The sequence below is a fragment of the Lepidochelys kempii genome, chromosome 15 (genome assembly GCF_965140265.1).
Source record: "Lepidochelys kempii isolate rLepKem1 chromosome 15, rLepKem1.hap2, whole genome shotgun sequence".
Classification (NCBI taxonomy): Eukaryota; Metazoa; Chordata; order Testudines; family Cheloniidae; genus Lepidochelys; species Lepidochelys kempii.
The window spans coordinates 26,195,115-26,206,381 of record NC_133270.1 but is presented as its reverse complement, the minus strand read 5'-3'; the positions used below and the strand labels follow the sequence as shown (position 1 = coordinate 26,206,381).

At 44.5% G+C, this 11,267-nt stretch overlaps 1 protein-coding gene across 4 annotated transcripts in view; it reads left to right on the top strand.

Moving 5' to 3' along the window:
* The window catches only part of KDM2B (lysine demethylase 2B), a 176,010-nt gene that overhangs the window by 69,948 nt on the left and 94,795 nt on the right, over window positions 1–11,267 (top strand). For all 4 annotated transcript variants that reach the window (XM_073313300.1, XM_073313301.1, XM_073313303.1 and 1 more), the window contains 2 exons: window positions 70–163; window positions 1,172–1,325. In XM_073313300.1, the coding sequence (XP_073169401.1) occupies window positions 70–163; window positions 1,172–1,325 (248 nt within the window). The remainder of the gene's footprint in view (window positions 1–69; window positions 164–1,171; window positions 1,326–11,267) is intronic.

Sequence of the window (11,267 nt, the reverse complement as noted above, 5' to 3'; positions counted from 1 at the left end):
GTGTTGTTTTCAGACTGCTTATTGTAACTCTTGATTTTTATATTCCCCCCACCCCAATGTGCTTTTCAGGTACTGTTTGATGAGTGTGAAAGGATGCTTCACTGATTTTCACATTGATTTTGGTGGCACTTCAGTGTGGTATCACGTTTTCCGAGGAGGGAAGGTAAGTAGACTTGACAGTATAACATCTTTATTTTTGGGGATTTCTTGTGAGGCCTGTTCTGCTCTTTTTTTGTTTGTTTGTTTTACTTTTGCTTGTAAGTGATCAAACTGTAAATCGCTTGGCTTGGCTTGGCTTGGCTGATGAACATGGAGTTTGCTAAACAGGGGAGATAGCCCTTCAGTCTGTGAAACAAGTACATTGAATACTCCAGGGCACCAAAATATCAGAAAAGTTTGATATGAAAAAGCTTATTTTATGCTTCTGGGTACTGGAAGTGTCGTGTAGCATGTAACTGGCCATATACCACAGCTGCATCCATGTGTTCATATCACATCTCCTTAGGTTGCCAGAATCTCTGTGCCTCTTCTTAGCTTTCAGGATCCTTTAAGCATGTGCATGCATATGTACAGGCACACCCACTCATTCAAAAACAGAAGTACTTGAATATGCAGCATAGAATCATAGACTCTCAGGGTTGGAAGGGACCTCAGGAGGTCATCTACTCCAACCCCCTGCTCAAAGCAGGACCAATATAGCACAGATAGCTATAGCCGCATTCTTCTAGGTATACTGGTTTAGATATAGCTAGTCTTTTCTGAGATTTCAGTGGAGATAGGTACTATGTGTATTGAAGTAAGTGCAGCAAATAGAACATCTCTGTGCTCCAGATATTGTTCATCTACATATCTAACTGAGCTGAAAGTAATATTCTATTACAAGGTTGTCTGGTATATTAAGCACTTAGTGGACTCCAGTTTACAGAGATGATGTTTTGTAGAAGCAGTGTGACAATTGTGAGTAATCTTGCTGCTTCCATCGTGTATACCAGTTACTGCTATAATCTGTTAGGGACCTCTGTGTACAGTACATGGAAAATTTATACTTTATGTTGAAAATACATTTGCTTATGTGTATTCACATCATTGGCACCCTTTAACTTCGCTGAAAATGCTAGCTCTTTATTTTCATTGCTTGTTTGTAAGAGTTAAACTTTTGTTTTATTTTTAGATCTTCTGGCTGATTCCGCCTACTCTGCAGAATCTAGAACTTTATGAAGAATGGGTTCTGTCGGGAAAGCAAAGTGATATCTTTCTGGGAGACAGGGTGGAACTATGCCAAAGAATTGAGTTGAAACAAGGCTATACGTTTTTTATTCCTTCAGGTAACTGTTAATAACTGTGACTATTGTCGGAATCATTAGAATCATTATGTTTATTAACAGTTCCTATCCGTAATATAAAAACATCTCATCTAAGCCTCCTTTTGGTTCTTCTGTTGGCCATCTCAGCAGGAAGGCTAGGGATTGAATGACTCAATCCCATAGAGATGGTCCCAGAAGGACATGCATGAAGCACATTGGTGAGGAAGTGTGTTGTACCTGGTCTATGGATAAAAAGAGGGCTTTGGTGTGCAGCACTGTCAATCCAGCATTCTCATCTGCACTGAATTTACTGTAAATATCTGTTTAAAAAAAAAAAAGTCACAATTAATTATTTTTGTCTGCCTGTTTGGAAAAATACATTTTTCTTCTTGTTGTGAGATATAACTGTGCTCTTAAATATCTCCTGCATCCAGTCTGTGATCTTTTCCAGGCAGGTTTCACTTGCAGTTTAATAATCCTCAACCAGACTCTCAGTCTCTGAGCCAGAACTCAGAGATGGGGTGTGATTCCTTGAGACACATTGTAGTTGGGATTCTCTCACTCGGGAAGGGCAGGCAGTATCTGCACCACTGCCCTCCTTCATGGGTTGTGTCTGGGAAGAGTAGCTTTAATCTCTTCAGGAGCCCAGTCAATGGAGGTTGTGCTGAATCTACACATCTTCCAAGTAGCATGGCCACACTGCCTCCTTGAACACACAGCGCATCTGGGGGCTTCAGTACCTGGCTCAGGGCCCCTTGGCACAGCAGAGGTGGTGGGTCTTTTTCTGCTGATGGGGAAGCTTTAACCCTGACTTATGCCAGCGGAATTGGGTTAGCCAAAGGCTGAATCAGGCCAGTGGTGTTCCTCATATTAGAGTATGCCATGCTTTCTTCTCTTTGGCTGTAGTGTGGCTGAGTTTGTTTACAATGGCATAACAAAGCTACCTGCCTGTAGCAGATCTCGCAAGGTAAATATTGGCAGCTGTCCTACTTGATGGCAATGGAAGTTGCTTTAGAAACAGGATCAGGTTTAAATCATGGAGACATGAACAGTGCAGGGACTTCAATATACAGTCAGGGGATCTTTCTTGATAAGAGGGAGCTGTGTTTGTGTCAGCTGTGAGGGCTTTGCTGCTTTGGTAACAATTTGGCAAGGATTGTGACAGGCAAAATGACTGTGGGTGTGGGGTAATGAATCCATTAAAGGAATTAGGTCTTCCTTTGAAGTGGGTCAGAATGTGATATTACTGTTTGAATTGAATGTTTTAATGTGCCTATGCTGTTTGCATTGATCCTGTTAGTGCCTTTACGACTTATCTTCACTCCCTCCTGGACAACCTCCTACTAATAAGTCGTCTTGTGTGTTAGTTTAGTGATACTCAGCAGATGAAATGAAGCAAATTGTGTCCTCCTACTGGGAGCTTAAATAAGGAACAATGTAATATGGTGGTTGAAGAGGGATGAATCCAAATATATATATTTAATATAGTTATTGATTTCCTGAGAAAGGCCAATGTGCAGAAATTCTCATATCTCAACCATTTCAGGCTCCATGCTGTTTAGAAAAGGTTGTCCCAAAACTCTTATGAATAATTACCCCAGAGCACCAAGCATGAACTCCACAAAGTTTTTACAGTGAGAATGTTTGTGTTGGAAAGTTTATCCGCAAATTCCTTATTTCATTTATGCTGAGGGGATGGGTTAGTTGAGGAAGAGACTATTTTTAGGTTTCTATTACATACTGAAAGGCCCTATCAAAAAAGACACAGGGATGGTCTAGTCAATTGAGCACATTCCTGGAGACCAGGAACTTTTTGTGCACTTATCCTGGCTGTGACGCTGACTGTCTCCTGTGGCTTTGGTCAGATCCCTTAACCTCTTTGCTTTGGTTTCATCTCATGTGGTTATGAGCATTAATTAGTTAATGTTTGTAATGCACTTCGTAAGAACTATGTATGTATGTATTTATAGATAGTGTTCCTGTTGTCATACCTGGTGCCTATTAAACAACCGTATGTAATTCAGAATTGGTATAGATGAAACCCACCCAGCCTGTATTTATTCATGAGACAAGTGCTCTCTGGTTACAAATACAAACTAAGAATATGTAAAATAAACAGATTCATCTTGCACGGTTTCCTAATAATTCCCAATCTTGGATAGATTCTGGATGGAGGAAATTCTACAGCTAAGGGCCCTCCCCTAAGAATGCCATGCTTCCCACTCCTGGAGTTTAGCCTTACAGTAAGTAGAGTATACAGGTGGAATGCAGCAGCTGTGATAGAGCATATGAGGAGAGTCTGTCCCAGGCCACTTATGGCTTTAGAGAGGAGAACAAACACCTGAATTGCACCTGGAAACAGGCCAAGAGCTAGTAGCGCACTGTGTTGTGTGTTTGTATTGGCCTGCTCCACTTGAGAAGCAGGAGGACACATTTTGCACTAGGTGAATCTTCCAAGTGTTCTTTCAGGGTAGTTCTAAGACGGTGGTTCTCAAACTTTTGTACTGGTGACCCCTTTCACACAGGAAGCCTCTGAGTGCGACCCCCCCCCCCCAATAAATTAAAAACATTTTTTAATATATTTAACACCAGTATCAATGCTGGAGGCAAAGCGGGGTTTGGGGTGGAGGCTGACAGCTCATGACCTCCCATGTAATAACCTCATGACCCCCTGAGGGGTCCTGACCACCAGTTTGAGAACTCCTCTTCTAAGAGCACATTATGTATCCTAGTCTGAAGATGACAAAGGCATGGAAGGCTGTAGTGAGGTGTGCATCAGAGATGTAAGGTCACAGATTCCTGGATGATAAAAGGCCCTTCTGGCCTTTGATAATCAGCAATGGATCACATAAAACCCTGAGACTGTAAATGGCTTGGACAAGGATGGTGGTAACCGTTACTGGAGGGAGTAGTTAGAATCCTCATCAGTGTTTCAAGGTATTTTTCTGTGCCCAGCATTACCATCTTAATCTTTTCTGGATTGGGTTTAAACCATGTGGCTTTCATCCAGGGCCCGAACTCAGCAAAGCACAGAAAGACTGCAGGATCATGGCTATGATAATGAGGAGGAACTGAGCTAAGTATCATCAACATGCTGGTGTCAGTGTGGCCAAGACATGTCTCAGTTTCCCTTAGCAGACTCACATACACATTTAGGATATGTCTGCAGTGCAGCTGGGAGGTGTAATTCCCAACCCAGGTAGATGTACACATGGTAGCTCTGCTCGAGTTAGCACCTAAAAAAGCAGTTTGGCTGCAGCAGCACAGAGGGTGGCATGAGCTAGTCACGTGACTACGTCCTCAAGGGTCATGTGGGACTGTACTTGGTTCGCTAGCCCAGCTGCTGCCTGTGCTGCCACAACCAGAATGTTCATTTCAGCCTCTAGCTGCAGCAGAGCTAAAGCATGTACATCTGCTCCTGCTGAGAATTACGTCTCCCTGCTGCTGTGAAGACCTACCCGAAATGGGAGGGGACAACAGGACTGTCTCCTGTTGGACCCTGTACATGAAAGTCCTTGAGGAGAATTAACAGTGACTCTCACAGCCATCTAGGACCTTCCCAAAGAAATGGGTGGAGTCATTATAAAATGGTCCCAGTCCACCTCTGCCAGTTCCCACTGGTGAGTTGGTGACACTTCATGATCAACAGTGTCAGCATATGTCTACACTACCAAAAAAAAAACCCACCCTGACTTGGGCTTGAGCTACAGGGCTAAAATAGTGTAGAAGTTTCTGCTTGCACTGGAGCCTGGGCCCTGAGACCCATCCCCCTCACTGGTTTCAGAGCCTGGGCTCCAGCCCAAGCGGGAATCTCTGCACTGCTGTTTTTAGCTCCATAGTCAGAGATCCATGAGCCCAAGTCAGTTGATCCAGGCTCTGAAACTTGCTGCTGTGGGGCTTTATTTTTTTACCCAGAGCTGTAAGACCTAATAAAATTAGTAAGGAACCTGGCCTCTTTCTATTAATCAAATGGAGATAATCAGTCCACTGTCAGTATTTAACAGATAATAATAACCAAAGAAATAGTGTAGTCTCTGAGGTCCCAGGTCTAAAGCTAGATTGATAGGGTTCCAGGACAGTAGAGAAATCTAGGTGAAGCTGGAGTTGGTTTGTCAATAGCCTTGCCCCAAAATGGAAGGTTCAAGATTGGTGTGACTGCCACCATCAAGAGATGGTTTCTTCTGTAGAGGCCTAGCCACCACTTGCTTTAGAATGGTAGGCAACTTGCCTTCATGGAAGAAGGCAGTAGTAATTTCCATTAATAATGGTCCTAGTGTCACCCCAAATTGGCTTTTAGTAGCTATAAGGGACAGTGTTCTGTCTTGCATGTGGCTAAGGGGCCAGCACACCCTGAACCTCCATCAGCTAGATTGAATGAAATTTAGCCAGGTAGAGGGCATGTTTGATGGTTCTTGCTTTGATATTGAGTCCACAAACTGATACCTATCTGATTGATCTTATCTTTAAAGTAATGGGAAATTCTTCATAACGAGAGAGTTCATTCTGTTTCCATTTGGAGGCAATCACAAGGCTGCTCACCACACTGAACATTTTTGCTACTCTAAACTTGACAAAGATTACATGGGGGAGGAAAAGCTTAAGATGATGATGCCTCTCAGCCTGCATCATTGCCATGAAATAGAAAAAAATTCTCTTGGTCACAATCAGATCAAGAGCTTGTCTAGCAGTATTTGTGCTCTAGATTCCTTCTTTGTTGCATGCCTGTGTACTAAGGCAACATGCAAGGGCAGTGTGTGGGCAGTGGATGTTTGGAGTCCATTACAGTGATGGTCATGGACAAAAGATTGTAGCTTGCCCCTAGGACCCTGATGCACTGGGCCAGTGGTTGAACAGCATTATCAGAGAGCTCTGTGAATCAAGAGACTACTTTAGCCACTTCTTCTCTGGCCTCTCTCATATATGGATTACTTCCCTCCAGTCCATTTGAAATACTCTCCCCCACTCAAAAAAAGTAGTAGTAATCAGACGATGTCACCCCACCTTTCAATCTCTTCAGTGACTCCCCTTTGACCACTACCTCAAATTTAAACTTTTTGTCCTTCCCTTTAGTGCCCTGAAACCACCTCCCCTGCCCTTTGGCCTTCATCCAGTGTCTTGTTTCTCATCTTGTCTCCTGCTACCCTTCCTCTCCACCTACAAATCCAGCTTTGGAGCCTCATTCATCTTCTTCACCCTTTCTCCTTCTCTCCATGCTTTTTTTCCTCAGTCACCCCTTATACGTGGAATGCCATCCCCATTCTTGGTCTCCAAGCCACCACCCTTCACTACTCTCCGTACTCAACGTACTTCTAAAAACTCACTATCTCGAAGTTACTCACAAAAAGTGAGTTATGTTAACATAATAAATAAAATGAAAAACTCATCCAATTTCTAGTCCACTTCCTCCTCTGGATGTCCAAGCATGTCCCATCTTTTCTGTGTCTGTCACTTAAATTGTAGGTGATTTGACCATGCCAAAGGCATGATAATACTACACCTTCCCTTATATATTCCTGCAGTCATAGTAATGATATAGAAGCTTGGATTGTGTTAGTTCACTCTTCTTCCTAGATTATTTGCAAGGCCTTCATTTTTCTGGGGTCACATTTTCAAAAAGTGACCTCCATTTGTGTATCTCCTTGTGCCTGCGCAGACGTAGTGCATCAAATATGTATGTATTAGTGTTTGGATGCACAGAGTTGCACTGGTACGGGTGGAAGCCCCTTATGAAAATCTGGCTCATGATATTTTCTCACTGGCTTCTGTCAGAGTCGTGAAAATAAAGGGGATGAAGCTACTAGAAGTATTGGGGCTATGGCCTCTGCAGAGGTGGACTGAAAACAGCCTTTGAATTACTTAGTATCAGAGGGGTAGCTGTGTTAGTCTGGATCTGTAAAAGCGGCAAAGAGTCCTGTGGCACCTTATAGACTAACAGGTGTATTGGAGCATAAGCTTTCTTGGGTGAATACCCATTTTGTCGGATGCATTACTAGGTATTACTGGTTACCGGAATGTGGATGAAATAGCAAAAGCTGAATGCGTAGATTTTCTTTTCGCCCTTTGGATAGGGCTTTCACGGACTTCAGTGAAAGTCACCCGTGAGCACTGTAGACAGAGCACTGTAGACAGGCTCTGAATTTGACACTCGCTGTTTTGTCTCTAATTGCAGGGAGAATCTAGTACAATTCAGGGGCTCAGCCTAAAGAGAATTTGCTTATGCTCTTTCAGATGGTAAGCTTTCCATGTTCATAGTTTTAATTTGAATACATAGAACACATGAACAAGTTGCAGTCTGTGATCTGGAAATTTAGTGAGACAGCTTTGAGAGAGAGCGAGTTCTTTAGTAGCCAAACCGTCTTGGGTTCTCATTTTATCAGTTCTTATAGCAAAGGAGTGATGAGCTGGGCCATTAGTTGATTGGGAGACCACCAAGGAAAGAACAGGAAATTTTGTTGCTGACTCGCTAAACAAAACTCTCCTCCTGAATTCATAGCCCAGCATAGTATTAGGAGGTTATTGTGCTACTGGAGGTGCCATTTTTTGTGTGAGACATAAAATCCCAAAATTTGACCGTATATTCATATTGCCATTAAAGATCCCATGGAACTTTTACAATAATAGGGGTGTCAGCTTTGAAGTCCTGTCAAAAATCCAAACTGGATAATATGCTTTTAACTGGATATGGCATTCTTCTTCACTTCCTTTCTTAACTCGTTTAGTGTTGCTGTATGGTGTTAAACAACAAGCGCATCTCATCCCAGAGCTGACAACATTCTGTTGGTGGGAAAAAGTGATTTCCTTTATGTATAGTTTTGTAAAACGCTTTGGGATCTTTTAGAAGGAAAGACCCTGTGTGACTGTAGAATATTATTATAATCGCTGGAATTTTTGGATAGAAGTGAGACTCTTACAAAGTATGTGCAGTGTTCTGTGTTGCTCCAGAGCATTCTTGTTTTCAATCAAACACAGCAGTTATGATGTTCCCTCTGATGAGGCTGTTATTGGGTGAGAAAATGGATGGAAGGGGAAGACAGAATCATAGAAATGTAGAGCTGGAGGAGTCCTCAAGAGGTCAGGTAGTCCATCCCCCCTGCACTGAGGATATATGCAGGGGCCTTGGGTGTGATTCACAAAGGTTCAGGGTGCATTAAGTACGACAACAGTGATGTCTGATGTGGATGGGATTCTATTTATTATTAGAATGTGGACCCTAGATCATGGCTCTGTTGACTAAGCCAGGCTGTATGTGAGAACTTTAATGGATAATGTTTATACCAAGGGCAGCAGTAATTGCACAGTAAAAGTATGACTGTTAAAATGCTTTTAATTGAGTTGCTCTATGGATGCATAGCCATGCTGCAGATTTTGATTTTCCAAGACTTTGCTGGTTGGGATTTTATACTCCAAAACTGAAACCAGGGGTGATTCAGATCTAGGTCTCGTTATATCTGTAATGGGGTGACTACCTCCAAAGTGCCCCCTCGTGGCATGGGGTAACCCTGCAGCATCCCTGCCTCATTTTCCCTTTGCTCAGGGCTCCTCAATTTCACAAAAGCTTTCTTGTAACCCGTATCACCCTTACTTGGGCTGGTTTAATATCACAAACAGTTCCAAAATAAAGTCCTCAAAGTCCAAACCATGTATTTTAAGGTTGATCTACACCTCTACCCCGATATAACATGGTCCTCGGGAGATAAAAAATCTCATCGCGTTATAGGTGAGACCGCGTTATATCGAACTTGCTTTGCCCCCCCCCCCCCCGTTCCTTGTTCCCTGACCGCCCCCTCCAGAGCCCCATCCTTAATCACCCCCAGGACCTCCCCTGCTCCCTGTCCCCTGACTGCCCTGACCCTTATCCACACACCTTGCCACCTGACAGGCACTCACCAGCAGCGGCGGGAAGCGGAGCAATGTGGCCCCAGCCCGCTCCACTCTGCCACCTCCCAACCGGCGGTGGGAAGTGGAGCGCTGCGGCTGGGAGGTGGCGGAGTGGAGTGGGCTGGGACCGCATTGCTCCGCTTCCCGCTGCTGGTGAGTGCAGGGAGGTTGGGGAAAGGTCCTGCATTCACCTGTGGCGGGAAGCAGAGCACTGCGGCTGGGAGGTGGCGGAGTGGAGTGGGCTGGGACCGCATTGCTCCGCTTCCCGCTGCTGGTGAGTGCAGGGAGGTTGGGGAAAGGTCCTGCATTCACCTGTGGCGGGAAGCAGAGCACTGCGGCTGGGAGCTGGCGGAGTGGAGCGGGCTCGGGCCCGGGCTGCTCCGCTTCCGCCACTGCCGGTGAGTGTGGGGGGGATGCCTTCCCCCAAGCCCCCTCCCCTGAGTGACACGGCTGGGGCTGGGGTGAGGGACGCGGAGCAGGCTGCTCCCACCCCCACCGTCGGCCACTCTGGGACTGTGGGGCCACCAGAAGTGCCCCCCCCAGCTCCTGCCTCCCAGACCCTTGGGGGGGAGTCCCTGACCGCCCCCAAGACCCTCTGCCCCTTATCCAACCCCTCGGGCTCGGCCTGGCACCCTTAACATGCTGCTCAGGGCAGTGTGTCAGAGCTTTACCGTGTTGTATGCGAACCTGTGTTATATCAGGGTAGAGGTGTATTTGCCCTTCATCAAGCCACTCCCAGGCCTTTCTGCCTGGAGTCTTCCCTTGGTAGACCACTCCCAGCCATACCTAAGGGGAATCTTTTCCCCCCTGCTATTTCAGGGTCCTCTGCAGGAGCCATCTAACTCTCTGCAACCCTCTCATCCCCACTCTTAGGCCTTTCTGCCTAGGGTCTCTCCCCAGGCCTCCTCTTTATTTACCCCAGAGACCTAATTGGGCCACACGATCCATTGGTCACATGACCTTCATTTTCCCTATCTGAGGAGGATAGTTGTCTGTGCCACAAGTGCGACTGACAAGGGCCAACCACTCTGTGGCAATGTGTAAACCTCAAAAATGCAAGGGTTGCAAAGGAAAGGGTTACTGATAGATGGTTCTGGTTTTGGCCCAGCTATTTTTATAACCATCAGTGTTATGTTCAGTTCTAAATTCTTAGCAGCTTCTTGTTCATAATGGATGGTGGTTGGTGGTCTAGGGGCCTGGGTTCTGTTCCCAGATTGTCCATAGACTCGCTGGAGATCTTAGGCAAGTTACGTAGCTTCTTTTGTGCCTTTATTTCCCCAGCTGAGGGGGGGGGGGGCTCTGAGGTTCAATTAATATTTGTAAGGGGCTTTGAGATCTTCTGGATAGTCTTGAAGGACAATATACATCCGATGAAGTGAGCTGTAGCTCACAAAAGCTTATGCTCAAATAAATTGGTTAGTTTCTAAGGTGCCACAAGTACTCCTTTTTCTTTTTGCGAACACAAACTAACACGACTGCTACTCTGAAACCAATATATTAGTGGTTAACTGTTCAATTTGCTGAAGGCAGAGTTTAAATGATGTAAGGCTTACAGTTTCTAAACTACCTGTGATGTTATTGGGGACAAAGTTATTTTTTTTTTTTACTTGTCAAACATAAGGAAGAGTCATTGCAGGTATTTTGGGCTGTGGGGCACTATCATGACCTAACCACTCCTCTCTCTTGGGATAAGAGATATCAGGAAGGTGGGACATCCTGGTGTAATTCCCATTGGTTGATTATCTCACTAGACAGTTAGCCCTTTTGACCTTTATTTTTGAAACATATTTATGAGATTTTCTACCCAAAGTTCTGCAGAACTATAGGAAAAGAACAGTATATTTTCATTACAATATAGCAAACATTTGTTCAGTTGCTAAAGGAAACAGATGCATCAGTGCTCTGGCTTGGAGTCTGTAGTCTACTCCTTAGCTTTATAAATTAAATGCCCTTTTTTATTATTCTCAGATGCCTCATTAAAGATACAGTAGGAATTTGCAAGCCCCCACAATCTAGTAACAAGTTTGGAATGTTTAATAATGCCTGTTTTATAGAACTTCAGAAGATAATGAGATTCTATCTTTT